This window comes from Hemitrygon akajei, chromosome 9 (assembly GCF_048418815.1).
Source record: "Hemitrygon akajei chromosome 9, sHemAka1.3, whole genome shotgun sequence".
Classification (NCBI taxonomy): Eukaryota; Metazoa; Chordata; class Chondrichthyes; order Myliobatiformes; family Dasyatidae; genus Hemitrygon; species Hemitrygon akajei.
This window is the reverse complement of record NC_133132.1, coordinates 93609020-93631267: the sequence shown is the minus strand read 5'-3', so window position 1 is coordinate 93631267 and position 22248 is coordinate 93609020. Positions and strand designations below refer to the sequence as shown.

Below are 22248 nucleotides of genomic sequence, written 5' to 3'. Positions count from 1 at the left end.
GTTGCCAATCCCTTCCAATAACTCAGGCCTTCTAGTCTTGACAATGTCCTTGTAAGTCTTTGCTGCACTCATTCCAGTCTTTCTAGAGACACTTCACTTGTGTCTTTTCTATATTAGGGCAACCAAAACTGTACACAACCTCAGCAATGATTGCAACATTAAGTCCCATCACTTACATACTTGTTAACATCTCAATTTCTATACCTATTCTATCTACACTTCTTAAACAGTTGAACAACACTGGTGACCTTCCAGTCTTTGGGTACTTCATCAGTGGCTCTGATGAAGTCACTGTAAGAGCCTCCACAGTTTCCCACATTGTCTGAGGATGCACTTCATCAGGCCCTGAGGATTTATCCACCTCAGTGCACTGAAGCGCTGCATGTAGCACCTCCTTGATAATGTACTATAAATGTCCTCCAATAAATCCCCACCTGTGTTGAGCAGCCATGACTTTCTTAACACTGAGGAGGAATATTAAAAATCCCACCTACCTTGTACGGCTTAAGACATAGGCAGCCCTTCTGATCTCTACACCTGACTCCCTGTGATTGTTGTCAGAAGTCCACTAATACCTGAGCTGGATGTAGATACATTATCTCAGTGGTCCTCTGAATCAAAAGGTCCAGCAGCATGGTCTTGTCCGGGTTTGATCTGGAGCAGAACCCAAGAGCTGATCACCACTGTAAAGACAGAATTACATTCAGACTGTAATCCACAATTGGATTCTGTGTAGTGCCCAACACAGGCCACCATAGAATTAGGAACAGGTTCCAATTTTATGTGAGTTTTTGTCCAAAACTGGAAAATACTCAAAATCATTTGATCCAGTAACCGTACCTCTACAGTATCCTCATGAATGGTGCTGATAAGTGCCAGTTAATATGACCGTTTATTTATTCATTTCCTCTTTTCAGATGTGGTTACCACATTTTCTAGCACCTTGTTCAAATCAAAACATTTTGATACTCTGGAGATAATGAAAGGTGTATTGAGCAACTCTCTAGAACACTACAGAGGATATAGAGTTCATCTGATGCTAAAAAAAATCCTATTGACATTCTGACCCTGACAGTTGAAGTGAAATATATGTCTACTTAGTAATCAGTATTCTTTCCTCTTCTAGGAGTTGCTTTGTCCCACAGGAAAATATCTCAATATTTCTATTATATAAAAGCAATTAGCAGGTTAATTTGCCCATTCCACAAATGTTGGAGTGTTAAGAAAATTGTAAAATAACTTTTTGGTTGTGCACTAAATAAATTCTTTGGTTCAATAACAATCACTCCGGTAAGCTGATCCGAGAGGCAGGACTGTACTGAGTTTTGCTAGCAGAACAACTGACATTCATTTAAAAATCTGTTTTGTCCCAGATTTTTATGAAAAGTTGAATTTGGCTGTTTAGTTGTTCACTATGGCCCCTCCTTGGATCATGAATGCCTGATATGTAGGTGCCCCGTCCAAACCAACAAGCTTTCACAAATGAGAATAAATCTTGATAAATAATCTATCTACATGTCATCTCCCTGCAATAATCAAGTACCATTATCTCTTCAGAACATACACTTGGTGACCACTTTCTTAGATTTGTTTGTGGTCTTCTACTGCTATAGCCTTTCCTCTTCAAGGTTCAGTGTGTTGTGTGTTCAGAGATGCTCTTCTACTCATCACTGTTGTTACGTGTTGTTTATCAGTTATTGTCACCGCCTTGTCAGTTTTAATCAGTTTGGCCATTCTCCTCTGGCCTCTCATAATAACAGGGCATCTTTGCCTACAAAACTGCCACTCACTGGATTTTTTTCTATTTTTTACACCATTCTCTATAAACTCTAGAGACAGCGGATGTGTGAAAATCCCAGGAAATCAGCAGTTTCAGAGATACTCAAACCACCCTGTCTGGCACCAGCAATGGTCAAAGTCACTTAGATCATATTTCTTCCCCATACTGATATTTGGTTTGAACAACAACTGAACCTCTTGAACATGTTGACATGCTTTTATGCATTTCATTGCCGCCACGTGATCGGCTGATTAGATATTTGCATTAACGACCAGATGTACCTAATAAAGTGGCCACTGAATGCACTTTTCACTTTAAGGAGCTACTTAAAAGAGTTGCTTTGGAAGTTGACAAGCATTCACTTCTCATGATACGAGTGCAATGATACTCGATTATTAAACAATGTGGCATCTATTGATACTTCAGGTCCATTGAAACCAGTCATTCAGTGTGTTACAGGGGTTCCCAAAATGGGGTCCACAGATCCCTTGCTTAATGGCATTGGTCCATGGCATAAAAAAAGGGTTGGGAACCCCTGCCACGTGACATCCATAACTTTATGACTCAGATAAGAGGATTACCAAGTGTACTTTTTCCAACAGGAAGAAAAGTTTATTACTGAGAATGTCTGAAGGCAATGACCGTCACTTCTCTAGGTAAAATAACTATAGATTTATGAAAGGGGCCGTTCAATAGATGGCTAACGGAACAATTGAGCTAATGACATAATAGCAAATATTCTCTAAATACTGGACATACTGTAAATGGTGGGAAGAAAATACTACCAGCAAAGAGCAAGCTCTTCTGTACCTGATGGAAGGGTCTCAACCTGAAACGTCAGCTCTTTATTCCTCCCATAAATGTTGCCTGACTTTCTAAGTTTGTCCAGAATTTTGTGTGTTACTGTAGATTTCCAGCATCTGCAGAATCTTTTGTGTTCTTGAGCAAGTTCTTCTGATTCCCTTTTCTGAACTTTGTAGTTTAGGGATGCAGAGAGCCTTTGGGGGTCAAAACTACACAGAAGATATCTGACATGAATGTAGAGTACTTTTAATATCATAATTACTTAATTACCCAATGGGAGAATTGTATTAAGAGTTTGTAGAAGAGGAGAAAAAAGGTGCTGGAAAAAGGCCATTAACATCATGAAGGATCCCACCCACTCTGCTCATGGACTCTGTCCCATTTACATCAGCAAGAAGCCTATGTAGTGTCCAAGCCAAGACCACCAGACTCAAAAACAATTCCTTTCCCCAAGAAGTAAGACTGATCAACAGCTCCACACACTAACTCCACCATACTTTATAATTTACCATCAGTCACCTTATATAATAATAATAATAAATACTTTATTGATCTCAAGTGGGAAATTCTTTCATTACAGCAGCAACATTTAAAAACACACTTAGCAGTGTGCAGACTTATTAAAGTACTGAATAATAATATACACAATAATTTACTAATGTACAACAATAATATACAAATTAATAGAACAGAGATTATTGTACTATGAAGTGTGTTCTCCTGGCACACACAGATGAACTGTTGTATATGCTTATGGCATTTGGTAGGAAAGATTTTCTGTAATGATCCTTGTGACAGCAAAGCTGAATGAGTCTGTTTGAGAGGGTGGTCCACTGCTTATTCAGTAGCTCATGGAGAGGATGTGCCTGATTCTCTATGATGGATAACAGTTTGTTTGGTGACTTCCTCTCCACCACTAACTCAAAAGAGTCCGGGTTGTAGCCAAGGACGGATCCTGTCTTCTTGATGAGTTTTAGTCGTTTTGCATCACCAACACCGATGCTGCTCCCCCAACATAAAGCCACAAGAAGACTGCACTCACTACCACAGAATGGTAAAAGATCTCCAACATCCTGCTGCACACATTGAAAGATCTTAACTTCCTTAGAATAGAGCCTGCTCATCCCCTTCTTATAAACAGTCTTGCTGTTGGTTTTCTAGCCAAGTCTGTTGTGGAGATGAACACTCAAGTATTTGTACTCCTCCACCACCACAGTTTCTTATCCCAGAATGTATACAGGACTCGTCACTGTCCCCTTCCTCCTAAAATCAATCATCATCTTCCTGGTTTTGGCCACATTCAGCAGCAGGTGATTCCTCCCACACAACTTGTCCACCAGTCTGACTGCTGCCCATCTCTGATACACCCGACCATCGCAGAGTCATCAAAGAACTTATGCAAATGATGAGGCTCAGATTAGTACTGAAAGTCAGAGGTGTACAGAAATGGAGACAGGACAGCCTAGGCTATATAGAGCCTAGTTCACTTTATGGAGAGACAATCAATATATGTATATAAGCTATCTTATGTAATTATATTTATTGTGTGTGCTTTTTATTGTGTTCTTTCTCTTTTGTGTTTTTATTGTGCTGCATCAGATTCAGTGTAACAATTATTTTGTTCTCCTTACAATTGTGCAACCTTGAATCTTGAAAGCTGAAACATGATGGAATGAAGATGAAATGAAATACACTGAGTAGCTACTTTATTAAGTACCCCTATGCATCTGTTCATTAGTGCAAATCTCTAATCAGAAAATCAATGCATAAAAACATACAGACGTGGTCAAGAGGTTCAGTTATTGTTGAGACCAAACATCAGAATGGGGAAGAAATATAATTTAATTGACCTTGACCTTGATTCGAGTATCTCAGAAACCACTGATCTGCTGGGATTTTAACACACTATGGTCTCTAGAGTTTACAAAGAATGGTGTGAAAAACAAAAAAAAATCAGTGAGTGGCAGTTCTATGGGCAAAAACAATATGTTAATGAAAGAGATCCGAGGGGAATGGCCAGACTGGTTCAGGCTGACAGGAAGGCAACAGTGGTGTGCAGAAGAGCGTATCTAACCACAACATATTGTACCTTGAAATGGATAGGCTATAGTAGCACAAACATACGCTTAGTGGCTACTTTTATTAGTACCCTGCAATTTGAGAAGGAGAAGCTAAAGTCAGATGTCTCAGAGTTTCGGTGAAGTAAATAGAATTACAGAGCTGGCCAAAATTGATTGGAAGGGCATACTAGCAGGCAGGACAGCAAAGTAGCAATGGCTGGTTTCTGGGAGCAATTCAGAAGGCACAGGATAGATACACCCTCACAAAGAGGAAGTATTCTAAATGCAGGATGACACAACCATGGCTGACAAGAGTAGTTAAAACCAATATAAATGCCAAAGACAGGGGCATATAATTTTTGCTCAGTTATTGGGAAGTTAGGATTGGGAAGCTTTTAAAGCTAGCAGAAGGCAACCAAAAAAGTCAGTAAGAAGGAAGAGATGGAATACAAAGTTAAGCTAGCCAATAATATTGAGGAGGATACCAGAAGTTTCTTCAGATATATAAAGTGTAAAAGGGAGGTGAGAGTAGATATCAGACCCCTGGAAAATTATGCAGGAGAGGTAATAATGTGGGATAAGGAAATAGCAGGTGAGCTCAATATGTATTTTGCATTAATTTTCACTGTGGAAGGCACTAGCACTATGCCAGAAGTTCCAGAGTGTCAGGGGGCAGAAGTGAGCGAAGTTGCCTTTACCAGGGTTGGGAAACTGAAAGGTCTGAAGGTAGATAAATCATCTGGCTGGACCAGATGATGTGCACCCCAGGGTTCTGAAAGAGGTAGCTGAAGAGATTGTGAAGGTATTAGTAACGATCTTCCAAGAATCAATAGATTCTGGCTTGGTTCTGGAGGTCTGGAAAATTGCCACTTTTATCACCCACTATTGTCCATAGAGTGAAGGGCTGTTTGGTGGGGATTTCCAGAATTTAAATCCACTGATAAAACAATTGTGATATAGTTCCAATTCATGATGGTGTACAACTTGAAGGGAAATCTACAGATGCTGTCAACCCATCCACCAGTTTCCCTTTTCTTTCTAGGTGGTAGAGATCATAGTTTTGGTCCGAAGTTGTAATGAGCTGTCATAAAACCTGAACTGAGGACTGGAGAGGAGGTTGTGGTGAGCAAGTGCCATTTGATAGCACGGTGGATGACACCTTTCATTACTTTGCTGATTACTAGTAGACTGATGGGAGAGTAATTAGCTGAATAGATCTTTTTTATGCCTTTTATCTGTTTGATAAAAATACATCTCGTAAGTGTTTTGGAAGCTTTTTGCTTGATCTGTCGCACTAAGCTATATTGTCATATGACGTGGAATGAATTATACTGGATGAAAACTGGTCAACATTAAGTTGAGATCCTCTGCAGTGATCCCCTCAGGTGCTCTGCTTCACAAATGTTCAGGATTTGTTTTGGTGGGCTAAATCCCAGTGATAAGGTAACAAGGTCAATTCAATTTTGTTCTTATGATTTAATCAGCAGTATGATACAACTAGTTGTTGACTGGACAGAAGGAATCAAAACTAATTTTAAGTGGTTGGGGTTGCATATAGGCTAGACGGGGAAAGCACTAGATTTTCTTCCTGTAGTTTTTGTTTGGACAATTCCTGTTCAAGTTGTTGATTATTTAATTGAATTTAAATTTACAGTCTGTCTTTATGAGATCTCTAGAATCTTGTTAATAACTATAATGTCTTCCCACTTGTAGATCTTGAAGTAATTGCACACTCAGTTTCAGAATAGAAGGACATCACTTTGTAATAGGGATGAGGAATTTCTTTAGCCAGAGGGTGGTGAATCTGTGGAACACATTGCCATAGATGGCTGTGGAGCCCAAGTCATTAGGTATGTTTAAAGTGGAGGTCGATAGGTTCTTGATTAGTAATGGTGTCAAATATATGGAGAGAAGGCAGGAGAATGGGGTTGAGAGATATTATAAATCAGTCATGATTGAATGGCAGAGCAGACTTGATGGATCAAATGGCCTAATTCTGTTCCTTTGTCATATGGTCTTACAGATCAGCTAGTTTTGAAGTAAATCTGCAGCAGCTTCCCAATATCGAGCGGCTGCAATTTAAAACTGCAGCGGAGCGTACACTGCCATGCAGTGAAGTTAATAGTGTATTACACTGGAATTTAATGTGTATTAATACATTAACAAATCTCGTCAGCTAATGCCAAATAGATTAAAAAAAAGGAGAAAGTTTTTCTTTTCCCTAACACTATCATGAGTTCACTCTTTCCAATTCCGTTTTAATGTCTCTCTAAACCTTAGCCTTCAACATGTTCATGATGAAGAACTGGACAGATGTCCTGCTCGGAAGTTTGAGCCAAGAACACCATGTTCTTTGAATACTGGGCATGCATATTTGATGGTTATGTGATACATCTTCTGATTTTCTAATCATTCACTGGATGAAGGATCGCTAGATGTCACATGGGGAATTGCTGACAGACAGCTGTCCATTCACTTGGCACAGAGTTCAGTGAAAATGTTAGAAGTATTGAATAACTTAGGGCATTTGAAGTTGCTAGTTTAAACCACCAACAAAATTATAATCAATGGAAGTACCAGTTGGATATGATGGTGTCTATTTTAATCAAGAACCCTACCTAGTATAATATTCCTTTCTGGCTATAGCCAATAAGATGACTGTTGGGATAGCCTGATGTGATGGAATGTGCCTTCTATCCCGTTATCATTTATTAAAAGCTACATTAGGAATATCAGGGTTGTATATGGTGACATGTATGTAATTAGATAATAAATTTACTTTGAACTTTGTGTATCATATATTGGAGATAGACATTGGATATGGGAAAATCTTTTCCCTATTTGAATTTTGCTAACATAAAAATATTTTCCTTGTTTTTTATGCCTTTTACTTTTCAAAACAACTGATATAATGAATATAATATTTGTATTTATAGATTTATTTAGTATAAGTAACTATAGATTTTGAAATCAAACTCTCCTGAAATTTTAAAAAATTATACTGTGCAGAAGAGTGGTCATAGCATAGCAGTTAGCACAATGCTTAACAGCACCAGCTGTAAGATTGAGGTTTGATTCTTGTCGCTTTTTGTAAGGAGTTTGTATGTTCTTCCCATAACCACGTTTCCTTCAGATGCTTTGGTTTTCTCCCATATTCAAAGCTGTACAGGTTAGGGTTAATGAGTTTTGGGCATGCTATTTTGGCACTGGAAGTGTGGTGACCCTTGTGGGCTGCCCAGTACACTCCTCATTGATTTGATTTGACGCAAACAACACACTTCACTGCGTTTCGATGCACATGTGACAAATAAGTTAGTCTATCTATTAATGTATAGGTTTTTAATCTCTCTTAAAAACTTAATGTGTTAGTTGCACTTGTCTGGATTGATAAAACAAGTGTGGGTGAATACATGTACTGTATATGAATTGTACAAAGGTTGTACTTCCAACAGAAAGTTTGGTTGCTGTCTTAGCTATAGTCATTTAAGAATTTGAGAGAGGATAGCTATAAGTGCCTATGAGGCACAAGGTAAATAGTTTCCATGGGGAACCAAAGCTAGTCAAACTGGTGATTATGGAGGTCAGATGTGGACAAGTGATCTGGATTCCTAATAAGGATTTCTGATTCAGCTAAACAGATGTCAACGTATCTGCAAACCGGGAACATAGATTGCATTAGATCTGAGCTTTTATAATGGGTTTTCAAGAAGTTATGTTGGGTGAGGGAACAGAATTTCTAGAAGAGAAGTGTAGATAGTTAAGTGCCAAATGCTAGACTAGATGGAAAGGGAAATGAGGATTAACACCACTATCACTCAGGTCCTATCTGGAACATTATATTAATTCTAGGCACCAAGTCTCGGGAAAGGTACATTGACTTTGCAGTAAGCCCAACACCAATAACTTAATAAGACAGATACTATTCACTTGAATTTAGAAGCTGACGGGTAATCCAATCAATGTGTTAAAAAAGGATTAGTTATTTCTTCAGTGTGAGAATATAATGAAAACATAGAAGCGTAATGTGAGCTAAGCCATTTAAGAGTGAATTCAGACAACACTATTTCACAGTAAAAGAACTGTCGAAACATGGAACTCCATTCAAGGTGTTGTGTATACTAGGGCTGTTGCCATTTTGGTACAAATCAACAGAATCTTCTTGAAAAAGATACCAAATGATGCATCAAAAAGGGTGTTGAAAATGAATATTGTATTGCAGATCAGACTAAATAAAAGTGAATGGTCACACAGGCACGTATTCAGTGACCTATACCCTTCGCTGTGTTCCAAATTATTTTAAATTGCATAAAAATGTATTTCATACAATCAAGTATCTGCAAATTTGCATATTGTTTCTGAACTAAATGAAAAAAGATTTAAATAACTCGACAGCTGCAGGCTTCGAAATGTATTTCATCAAATTATGCAAAGTATTTATTTTACATTGACCAATCAATTGAGAGATACCTCTTCTATTTTCCTTAACTCTTTAATATAAATGCCAACAGATTAATGACAAAAGGCAGCCGTGTTTTACTTCATACCCTACTTCTAGCTTGTTGTGCTCAGAGTTGTTCTGCCAACGTGGTGGGCATGCTATGTTGGCATCTGACTGTTTGGAGACACTTGTGGGCTGCCCCAAGCATATCCTCAGGTGTATTGGTTATTGCCTCTAATGACGGATTTCACTGTATGTTTCAATGCTCACATGATATCGAAACTTGAATCATGCATGCTTAAAGGAAGATAGTTATGATTATTGGAGGTCAGTCGTACCAGCCCCAGCATATCACTATAGGATATCACTACTGAAAGAAAATGAATAAAACTGTTGACACTAAAAATCTGAATTAAAAATAGAAAATTCTGGAAACTGGCAATAGATCAGGAAGTATGTATAGAAAGAGAAATAATTAACCTTTCATATCTGAGTTCCTGTGAAGGGTCTGGGATTTTTCAAGTTTATTGCTCTTCTCTCCACAGATGCTGGCTGACAGGCTGACTTTCCCACATTTAGCTTTAACGTCACTGCAGGAATTCCTCAGGGCTTTGTGCCAGGCCCAAACATATTCCTCTGCTTTAGCAATGGCCTTCCTTCCATTTTCAGTTCAGAAATGCAGATGCTTGCTGATGACTGCACGATGTTCAAAGCCATTAGCAGCTCCTCAGAAAATGGAGCAATTTATCCCTGTAAGGAGAAGCACTAGGACAGCATTAAGGATTGTGTTGATTAGTAGAAAGAATCATTTGCACAGTGCAAGTGTCAAGGAATGATCGTTTGTAGCAAAAGGAAGTCTAACCACCTGTCGCTTTATTATCACTGGCTTCCCCACCATCAGCATGCTGGATTTCACCTTCAACCAGGAACTTAACTAAAGCAATCCTACAAATACTATGGCGACAAGGGGAATTCAGAATCTGGATATCCTGTGGCAAATGACCCATATCCTAAGTTCATTTCACCTGAAGACAGGTCAGCAATGTGATGTTTACTTCTCTTGCATGGATTGATCTCAGATAACAGTTTAAAAGGTCAGTACCATCCTGGACAAAGCACTCACTTGACTTGACCTCTTCAACTACCTCAAATATTCATTCCACCACCGCTTCATACATTTATGAACTCTGCACTGCACATCACACAGCCACAGACAGTAGCAGATAGCAACCACCTGAAGGTGTACCTCCATGTTGTACACCATCCTGGCTTGGAAATAAGTATGAATATCACAAAAGTTTAGAACAAGGCTTCTGAAGTAAAAACAAAAGCAGAACAGCAGGCCAAGGCAGCACCAGTAGGAAGAGAAAGGCAAAACTAGAAAAATGAGATAACAAATCAGTTGATAAGTTAAAGAAAAGCTGAGGAATGTACAGATAAAACAAAGGAAATATACTTGAGAGAATGAGGCCCGGGCTGCCTGTGATTCTGCTATTTATTCTGCATATTATTCCTGTTTATGGATGATATTAGAGAAGATTTTCTGACTCTGCAAACTTTAGATATTATCTGATCATCATTCTCCTTCACAGCTTTCACACAGGTCTTTGTTTTCCCTCGCTATAATTGCCATCATTAACCTTCAAACAGGTGGCTCTCGAAGATATTCCCTATGTCCTTTCTATCTCTTTCTACCCTCTCCACCATTTAAAATAACTGGTTTACTCACTTGCCCAGTGCTGTCTTTGACCTGAAACCTTAATTCTGTTTCTCTTTTCATAGACAATGCCTTGATCTCTTGGGTATTTCAGCATTTACTCTTCTCATTGGAGGTAAATACAGTCAGTGGCCACTTTACTCTGTACAGGAGTGGAATCGAGTGTGCTCTTCTGCTCCCATAGCCTATCTGCTTCAAGGTTCGATATGTTGTGCATCCAGAGATGCTCTTTTGTACACCACTGTTGTAATACGTGGCTATTTGATGGTTGCCTTTCTGTCATGTTGAACCAGTTGTGGCCATTCTCCTCTGATCTCTCGTTAATGAGATGTTTCTCCCCACAGAACTGTTGCTTACTGGATATTTTTTGTTTTTGCACCATTCTCTGTAAATTTTAGAGACTGTCGTGTGTGACAATCCCAGGAAATCAGTAGTTTCTGAGATACTCAAACCACCCTATCTGACATCAACAATCATTCCATGGTCAAAGTCTCTTAGATCGTATTTCTTCTCCATTCAGATGTTTGGTCTGAACAACAACTGAATCTCTTTATGTATGCTTTTATGCATTTAGATGATGCCACATGATTGGCTGATTAGATATTTGCATTAATGAGCAGGTGTACAGGTGTACGTAATAAAGTGGCTACTGAGTGTATATTGTTATTTGTTAATCTAAATCCAGAAATTCCAAGCCCAACAACACTGGAAGAAGTTTGTTGGTTCAAGTGGGTAGCTTGCCATCATCGTCTCAAGGGGTATGAGAAGTATGGCAGTGAATCGAATTAAAAATGAATCAAGAAATTAGGAACACGTAGCTAAGCTACTATAGATCTTGGTTACACTTCTGAAAAAGACTTTATTCCTGGATCACAAATGCTCTTCTGATAAATTGAATAAAATAAACTGTTGCTGTACATAAGTATTCTAGAGAAAATATGGACCTGAATATCAGTTCATTAAAATGCTCTAAAGAATAGTTTCATTGAAATCAGTTAAGTATTAATGAAACCATAAGGGAACAAAAAATGTTCCTCTATGGTGCAACTTTGTGGTAAAAGTTAAATAATCTGCTGTGGTATAAGTAGAATATATGTGATTATGAGTAAGTCACTTATAAATTCAGGACATTGCCAGTGGTGCGATATTTCAGATAATGCCACACAGTGGCTTACTCAAACTAGTTTTTATTGGAAATCACATTGATATTTCCAATCATTGTGAAGTGGCAGAAAGAATTTTTGGTGAAACAATATCATAATTTTTATGCCATTTTCACTAAGAGAACCTTCATATCTGCTAAAATCATTGAGTGGCAATGAAAACAATTACTCTCCAGATTTTAGTGTTAATTACTTGCATTAAAATTAAATTTTAGTGGAAATCTTACAAGGTACAAAGAATGAAGCAAATCCAAGTTTATAATTTGCACTGCTGATTTATCATATAGGAAGTACTTTAAAGAAGTGACACATTAATTGTCAAATACAATTTGAAAATTTTGAGGGCATTAGGCCAGTCATAAAATGTTATAGCCTTGAAGTCATTTGTCAGATAGATCAACTTTTAGTTATTCATAACACATTTAAATCCTTCCTGGTGAGAAGCTAAAGTAGTATATATAATGCAAGGTGCAAGGTTTAATGTATGTTGAGACTATTGTTGCTGTGAGGAGAATCTTTGCAGGAACTGAAATGGATAGGAAAAATGCATACAGAGCAGGCTGCATGTGTTCCCTGGAGTAGGTGAGTTTAATTGGTTTAGTGTCTTATCTCACTTACTTGCCTGTGCTCTTGGGAGTCCAACCCTGACCTTGATTGTAATATAGTCCAATTTCCAAACAATTTAAATTTACATCCAATGGAATAAATTTCAGTAAATAGTTTTCAAAGCTTGAAGTTTAATTAGATAAAATAAATACTTTTTAAATTATATTCTTACCTATATTTATTAAAAATAACAATTAATTAATCATATTCTCCATTATCTTCCACTGGAGTGGATATTACTACACCAAGCAACAGTTTTTTGATGTCATAGGATTAGCTGAAAGAGATGTAGTTTGGACTGTCATCTAGGATTGCATTGGTGTTTGATGTAAAATATGCAGTGGCATCATCATTTTAAAGGGAAGAAATGTTTTAAATTTGCACAATTAAGTGTTGGTAGGGGTCTATTTTGAGGTCCTTGGTTAAACTTCTTAAAGCAAAAAAATCTCCCCTCTAAGCCCATCCTGTACTTTTAATCTGAATGCAGAAGATGAATTCTTAGATAGGGAGGGTGAAAAATGAAGTGTCTGTGGTAACCAACAGAGTAAGGAACTTATGCTATTAAATTGCATTGTCTGCTCTGGTCAAGTCATTAAATTTCATAGAGTGTAAGAGAATTGGAACTATGCAAATGGAAAAAGGTCATTTTATTTTAAGGCCTCCTGCTATGTAGACCCAGCAAACCTCTGTTGTTTTTCTTAGAAGTCATGCTTATCAAAATTCAGATCTCATAACTACAGTGTTTTTGAAAATGGGCCAACACTCCGCAAGTTACACTATATTGTTTCGTCTGACTGCTGAACTCAGAAACTGTCAAATTTGTCTTTGTACGTAATTCATAGAATCAATGGACTTAACTTTCCAGCTGAGCTATGTCCTGTTCTGTCTTTAAACAATCTTTGTTGTTTGCGACTCCGCTAATTTTTGTGTTACTAATCAGACCCCCTGTATTCTCAGCCAAATCATTTACATAATATATACAAACAACTTGTTTGCCCTTGCGATCTTACACCTAGTTTTAAGCAACCTGATGGAATGTGCCAGTTTTCTCAGATTTATAATAGTTCCATATCTAATTCTTATGGACAGGAGTTTGGCCCAGAAAATTCTAGCATGTTCAATGCTATGCGAGTAGTACCCAGGTACATGGAAATATGAAGTGAAATGTATCATTTACGTCAACAACAAACACTGTCAGAGGATGCTTCTGGTGCCAACATAGCATGTCCACAACTTACTAACCCATATGTCTTTGGATTGTGGGAGGAAAGCAAAGCACCCAGAGGAAACACACACAGTCACAGGGAGTACATACAAACTCCTTACAGACAGTGGCGGGAATTGAACCACGATCCCTGGTGCTGTAAAGTTTTATGTTAATTGCTATGCTACCATGTCACTCCAAGTATAAGCACTGCCAATTGTTAGTTAGGATAGTATATTTTAATTAACTTTTGTATGCTGAGTCATTGGGTTTTGGTCTATTTTTTAAATTGGGTTCTTTTGGTTTGTGGCTGCCTGTAAGCAAAAGAATCTCAATGTTGTATAATTCATACATACTTTGATAATGAATGTGCTTTGAACTTTTGACCAGGGTTTGCACCACTGGTACCTCCATACTTGACAAGTTTTTGCATGAATTTCTGGAACCATCATGGTCCTTTCTCATCTACTTTATATATTTTTTTAAACATCAGACCTCATGCGTAAATTTTAGATCTTTGATGCAGCTGTGAATTTACTCTATCATATATGCAAATTTTCACAAATAATAAGTCAGGTGTCAGCTGTGGCCTGGCTAAAATTGTCTTGCTTCTGGGTTGGGTGGTAGACTAAAAATTCCTTTCCAAAGACTTGAACATGAAAAAAAATCTAGTAGTTAGTTTACTGCAGAGGGACAACTACACTATCAAGAGTGATGTCCTTTAATGAACTGCTAAGTCGTGGGCTTTGCAACTCTCTAAGGTAGATGCAGGTGATCCCATGGCATGGTTTTGAAGAAAAGCAAGGCAAGTTGTCACAAATGTGGTGATTCAATACTTACCAGCACCACAGAAGAAATTATAGAATAATACAGTTAAATATTTGATGTTCTAGCTTGTTGAGTCCATGCCAGATCTTTGGAAACCAATTTTGTTAGTCTTGTGCAGTATTTTTTTCCAATATTCTGTAATTATTTTCTCCTCTTTGAATAATGTCATATAATCCAAAACAGATTATTTTACTCTTTAAGAACCAGATGAAACAGCTGATAATAGTAAAGGTTATAAATAGTTAAACTTCTAACCTTCTCATTCAGAAGTTGGGTTGAGAATCTGTTTTCCATTAAACAGAAGCTCCGCTAAGTTATGTAAGGAATCCTCATTATTATCAAGACCATACTACCCTAGTAATTATCCCCAGCTGCTTTTCAACAGTGTTATCTTATATGTTCATTAAAAATAAGAACACGAGTTGGCCATTCAGCTTCTCAGGCCTGCACTGCCATTCAGTACATTCAAGCGAGATCTATAACACCACCATTTTCTTGTCTCATCCTCAGTTCCTCATGTATACAGAAATCTATAGCACATTTGAACACAAACAATAATTGATCAACCTACTGTACTAAGATCCATAGCTTCACCGTTCTGTCAAGGATGACACTTTAAAAAAAAATTTTCACCTCTGGCTTTCGACTTCTCAGCCGGAGGAAACACTCTTTCTGGAATCATTGCTTCAAATTCACTTCTTAATTTTTGAAACTCTGAAGAAGAGGCCTAGCCTATTTGTTCTTTCTGCACCTGACAGGCTAGGAACTAGTTCAATGAATCTTCACTGCACTCCCTTTATGGCAAGTGTTATGCACTCTTTATCCAACCTTTTTTAAGGTGATCAAACCTGTACAGATATTCCAGGTATGATTTATCTTCTATAAACTGCAATCATTGTTTCCCTTGCACTCTGATCCTTTTACAGTGGAGGTTAGAATTAACAAAGTATGATACCAAACAACATTAGCAGGTATGAGGGAGAATGACCAAAAGCTTGGTCTAATTGAGGATTTCTCATGAGAGGGGAAATGAAGTCATGCAGGCAGAGAGCTGGAAAGGTGTAAAAGGATTGAAACTTGCAGACAAAATTTGGGACTTTATGGTGCATCACGATGTGTCACAGCACAGTTATGACAGGTGCTTAGGTGTACTGTATTCCAGAAAATCCTAATGATCATGATTTTATTCTGGACGGCTGCTGCAGAATGTATTTCCAGGCAGCATGACTCATGAGCAGATTACCAGTACTGTCTCAAGTTTCTAAACATTCACTGCCTCAATCCACATCGAAAGCTGTTCATCACATGGTCCAAGCTTCAGTCTTGGAAGCTTCTTCCACTTTTATGACCTGATAGAGTAATTTTCTCAGAATCGTTAAGTGTAACAGATCAGATATACAAAAACAAATGCAAATTTAGTGAAATGTGCAAGATGCCTGAGACATCTCAAAATCAGAATCAGGTTTAATATCATTGACATCTCATAAAATTTTTGTTTTGCGTCAGCAGTACATTGTAATACATAATAATAATAACAATAAAACTATAAATTATGATAAGAAGTATATCTAAAAAAATTAAATCAGAATCAGATTTTATATCACTGGCATACTGTATGTTATGAAATTTGTTTTGCGGCAGCAGTACATTGCAATACATGATAATGAAAACTGTAAATTACAATAAGTATATATAAAAAAGAAAATTAATTTAAACAAATTGAATTAAGAGAGTGAAAAAATACTGAGGTAGTGTTCATAGATTCATTGTCCATGATGGTGGAGGGAAAGGAGTTCTGTTCCTGAAACATTGAGTGCGTGTCTTCAGGCTCCTGTACTTCCTGCTTGATGGCAACAAATAGAAGTGGACATGTCCTAGGTGATGGGGGTCTTTAATTAAGGATGCTAACTTCTTGAGGTATTGCCTTTTGAAGTTGTTTGCCATGATGGAGAGGCTGGTGTCCATGATGGCTACCGCTGTGTTCCCTGATATGTCTACCTTTTGTCAGCTATGGTCTGTAGCACATGAGTCACTTCTATCTCATCAACCCCTATAGAATTGCCTTTACACGGAAGTACAGGTATCAGAATGATCTCACTGAAAAACCTTTGTGGTTGGCTGTGTGCATGGTAGATGACAGAATGCAGGAAGGCTTTGGCAACACTGCTAAATCTATTTCAAAGTTCAAAGTAAATTTATTCTCAAAAGTATGTACAATATATGTCACTACAGGCAACCTTGAAATTCATTTTTCTTGCAGGCGTTCACAGTAGAACAAAGAAATACAATAGAATCAATGAAAAACTACACATGGAGATTGACAAGAGACCAATGTGCAAGAGAAGACAAACTGCAAATACAAAAACAAATAAATAAATAATAATGAGAGCATGAGTTGTAGAGTCCTTGATAATGAGTCTATAGGTTGTGGAATCAGTTCAGAGTTGAGGTGAGTGAAGTTATTCACGCTGGTTTGGGAGCTTGAAGAATAATAACTTTGTGAACCTGGTGGTGTGGAACCTACACCTCTTGTGTCACCTTTCCAGTGGCAGCAGCAGGAAGAGAGTGTGGCCTTGACGGTGAGGGTCCTTGATGATGGATGATGCTTTCTTGTGGCAGCGCTTTTTGTGGACGTGATCAATGGTAGGGAAGGTATCAACTTCATTAGTTCAACATGGTTTTCTACAAAATAACAGCTGTTACAATGCCAATCGGAAAATAAGGGTCTTCCTGCCTAATATTACTGTAGGAGCACCTTTATCACATAAACTACAGTGCTTCAAGAAGACTTACCAACTTCATTTCAAAGCCAAGTAGAGATGGGGCACTGGATGTGGACATTACCTATGAGAAGGGAGTACTGGCACAGTAAATTATCTTGGGCTGTAGACAGCTGTCTAACACAGTGGGTCTTAGCATGGGCCATATGGTCCCCCAGGGGACCATACCAGATTTCATAGAGGCCACAAGTAAAACAACAAGAAACTTAGGTCCACGGGAATTTTTAAGTAGGCCATGATGAGTTCACTGTTTTAATGAAATATTGGTAAAATACATAAATAAAAAGAAATTAATACATGTAATTTACCTGGAACCCTGAATGAAATATGCTAGATGATGCAAATAAGGCAGCAATAGAGCACGGGGGGGGGGGGGTGTGAGAGAGAGAGAGATATATGGCATGGCATATCAATCATTATCTGTGTTCCTGCTTGACCATGCACAAATCACCATTCACACCCTGCAGAGACCTACTGGAGAACCATTTTCTACATTGGGTCATGGTTTAATTTGGGGTGAATGTGAATGATTTTGACTCCACTTTGCAGGAAGGTTTTATTGAGCTGCTGAGTGATGTAACAGCTCAAGCAAAATTCACTCGCAGCAAGCAAAATTTCTGGATCACTAGTGACATTCAAAATAAGTTTCCACAGCTCTGGAGAAAACAAGGTTGTATTTAATTAGAAACACAAAATGCTGGCAGAACTCAGCAGGCCAGACAGCATCTATGGGAGGAGATAGTGACGACGTTTTGGGCCGAAACCCTTCATCAGGAGTGAAGTAACATGGGATGGTCGAGGGGGGGATAAGAAGTGGGGGGAGAGATGAAGTAGAGAGCTGGGAAGTGATAGGCTGGAGGGAAATGGGCTAGGGGGAAGGTGGAGAATTATGGGAAATAAAAGAGAAAGAAAAGTAGGGCTGGGGGGAGATTATAGTGAGGAAAAAGAGAGAGAAAGAGAACCAGACTAAAATCATAGATAGGGATGGGGTAAAGGGGGGGGGGTGCAGGGGCATCAACGGATGTCTGTGAGTTGAATGTTCATGCCGGCAGGTAGGAGGCTACCTAGGCGGGAGATAAGGTATTGCTCCATCGACCTGTGTGTGGCCTCATCTTGACGGTAGAGGAGGCCATGGACAGACGTGTCGGAGTGGGAGTGGTCTGTGGAATTGAAGTGTGTGGCCACATGGAGATCCCGCCACTGCTGGAGGACTGAGTGCCAGTGTTCAGCGAAATGGTCTCCCAGTCTGCGGCGGTTCTCCCCAGTGTATAAATGGCCACATCGGGAGCACCGGATACAGTATATCACCCCAGTTGACTCCGCAGGTGAAGGGGTGCCTCACCTGAAAGGACTGTCTGGGGCCTAGGATGGTGGTGAGGGAAGAAGTGTGGGGGCAGGTGTAGCACTTCTTCCATTTGCAAGGATGAGTGCCCGGAGGGAGGTCGGTTGGGAGGGATGGGGGGATGAATGGACAAGGGAGTCGTGTAGGGAGCGATCCCTGCGGAAAGCCGAGAGTGGGGGGGAGGGGAAGATGTGGCTGGTGATGGGATCCTGTAGGAAGTGGTGGAAGTTACGGAGGATTATACGTTGGATTTCCCACCTCTTACCTAGTTGAATGTGATTTTAGTTAAGCTCTTCACCTGCTATCAAAAGCTCGTAACCATCATGATATTGTAAAAAGAGGTGCTATCGATTATTTTTAACCGAGATACAACCAGATATTCATAAACTCACTAGTTTGCAACAGTCACAAGGATCTCACTCAATACCCTAAGTAACAATAGTAAGTGCTCTTTTGTTGCTGGTTGGAAGAATATTTTTTATAAATAAAGTATCTTAATCAGAGCTTAGAAATAGTTTTATTTTTCATATACATATATATCATTATATTTAACATACAATAATACCTATAACCTGTTAAACATAAATATTGACTGTATGTTAGAATAATTAGTAGAATTGACAAAAAAGACTAGCAACTAATGGAGTCTATGGAGCATGGGGGCCGCAGACGTAAATGAAAGACACAAGTGGACCATGAGCAGAAAAAGGTTGAGCCCCACTGGTCAAATGCAAGCACATCCATTTTGCTGACTGTTAGTGCCCACTCTGTCAGCTCATATGTTGGTAGTGGAAAGTAAAAAGATACTGAAAGTCTTAAGTAAACCACACAATGGTGGTACAATGATTCTGGAGGTCCAACAGCTTCCATGGGGACAGAAACAGAGTTAATTTTTCAAACACATTAAAAATTGCAGAGGACCCGAAGTAATGGAGAGATCAGAAGTAATGTCTCGTAATCTGGAGACCAGGAGAGGCTGGGTGTCAGAAGTGGTACAAATGAAAGCTTTTTGCTCATTCCTAATCTGTTTGGGTTGAGAAAGTGTTAGTAGAAGGAGATATCAAGGAGATTCAAAAGATGGAATTGAAATTGTGAGAATTTAACACTGCAGAACATTTGAATTAGAATAGAATGTAGAGAGCAGCAAACATTATCTGGGAAGAGAGAAACGTATCAGCTGTAAAGGCTGGCTACTAAAACTGTTGAGTCCCAAGGGCTGTTACATGCAGGGTCCTCAGACCTCTGATCTGTCAACATGAATGTTTGTACTGACCTGGTCATTATTTTACCTCAGCCATCTGCTGATAGAGAAACCCAAAGCTAGCTAGCTAAATCAACAACCTCTCAACTTTGCATGTTACTTTATATCAATTATTTTAAAATAGATTCATGCTATTGATTACCTTTATTGGCATGGAGTTAGGACAAGTAAAAAGTGTATCATGGAATCTATGGCTTATACAGTATACTAAAAACACTTTTTCTGGCATTGTTGGAACTACAAAGAGCACCTTTCTCTTTTCAGGCAATTAGTTGGGGAGACAAATATTGAGTAACTTGGACAGTCGAGAAGGAGGAGAGTGAAAGAAACAAGGTAGAGGGAGATAGAGAAAGTAAGGCAAGGGAAAGATGTAGGAGGTTGGATAGGGCAGGGAAGGACAGAAAGAGAAAGAGGAGTAGAAGCATAGGCAGGCTAGTGTAGTAGTAAAAGGAGGATTAGGGTCATGGGAGGGTAATGGTCATGGGACTAGATGAAGGAATAGAGGGGAAGGGTGAGAGGGGCAAACAGTAGCAGAAATGTGAGTAGAAGAATGAGTAAGTGGGAGCAAAAAGGTAGGGAGAGTGGAGGATAGAGCAGAAGGAGTGGACTGAGGGGGAGATTTATCTATCTCTCTAACTTCACTCCCTTCCTACCACCCACAGATGAAACTTGCCTATCTAGTGCCTCATACTGCTTTCTGACCACCTCTTTCCTCTGCATTTGCAGTATTTCATCCCCAAAAATGCCAGTCCTCTGTCCTTGGTAAGTTTGCCATTCACTGTAGCCAAGTTACAATGCCTGATAGTGGTCATCAGTAATGTGAAGAATGAGGTGGAGGATAGGAACACTGTTCCATTGGGCCAATGAAAGTTAAAGGCAAACTGCTTCTCTTTGAAGCATTAAGAAAATACAGGTATTCTATTAAATGTCAGATCAATATTTTTCAATTATTAGTACATTATTAAAAATAATTTGGCAGTCACATTGAAGCACAGTGAACTGTAGAAGTCAGTGCAGTTAACATCTCTGAAAATGCAGTAGAACCAGATACAATGATAATATACAGATGAGCATAACACATTTCTTTCGAGTACTGCTGTCACCAGCTTGTTTGCAATGAGTCAGTGCAATTCCATTAACTTGTACTTTTGTGTCAATAATATGGTAAGATTTATGTTTGATATGTTGGGTGAATACCAAGTCAAGTTACAATGCCAAACTTTGGATCTGGATTCAACTGTTTACATACAACAGTCAACATCTTGGTTATTTCCTTACTTGACATTGTCAATATCAATTTAAATCATGGCTAGTGTACACAAAGAATTTTCTTTATTTATAGGATAATTAATGGAATAGTATTTTGATTGCAGTATTTCCATTACCTTTGTACAAAAATGCTTTACTAAACAACCATTTGCAGTATGAGTAATTTTTATTTTTTGCTTGTTTTCACTTTACCAAAATCACAAACAAAATGGTTGTCTTGATGTAGGGTTTTGGTGTGAAATTTTGACAGCTCCTTTCCCCTACTTTATAGATTCTGCTTGACCTTCTGAGTTCCTTCAGCAGATACTCTAGTGAACAAAGTATATGTTTTCTTTCTCAGGAATTAACCAAAATTTGCTGTCCTACACAGTCGGTCAGTTTAAAACTCGTTAAACTTTTGTTTAATGTTCATCGTGTTTGCTTTAACAGGAAATCTGTGTCATACGTTTCTGTCCAGTGACTGAGGAAGATCAGATAATGTACACTTCATTATACGCATACTTCAACAGCAGGCAGCGATACGGAGTAGTAGCCAACAACGTGAAGCAGGTTAAGGACATGTACCTTATTCCATTGGGTGCCTTGGAAAAAATACCTTATCGACTCTTACCATTTGAGGGGCCAGGTGAGTTTGTATAACCAGTAGTTTTCTTTTTGATTATGCTGTAAAACAAGCATTAAATACAATTTAACAGTCCTTGACCACTGGATACCTAAAAAAAAGTAGAGGTTTCAAGCAATTTATTTTTGTTTTTATATTTTTATATCTTGAAGAGTGTGTTTTACCCTTCACCTAAAGAAGCTATTATGATGTATTTTCACCACTGGCAGTCGAGCAGTTGAAAATGTTTAAATTATTTTCACGGTTCAACAGTTTTCAACAGTTCAAACTTGTTATCGGCAAATAGAACATCAGAGAGCTTGATTTATATTCAGAGATTATACACAAAAGCCATGCTTGGTTCTCAGTACTTTGCCTTTTAATCTGGAGGTGAC

General features: G+C 38.5%; 1 protein-coding gene across 8 annotated transcripts in view; it reads left to right on the top strand.

Moving 5' to 3' along the window:
- phf3 (PHD finger protein 3) overlaps nt 1–22248 on the top strand; it is a 149150-nt gene that overhangs the window by 119901 nt on the left and 7001 nt on the right. For all 8 annotated transcript variants that reach the window (XM_073056517.1, XM_073056516.1, XM_073056514.1 and 5 more), the window contains one exon: nt 21682–21877. In XM_073056517.1, coding sequence (XP_072912618.1) covers nt 21682–21877 — 196 coding nt within the window. The remainder of the gene's footprint in view (nt 1–21681; nt 21878–22248) is intronic.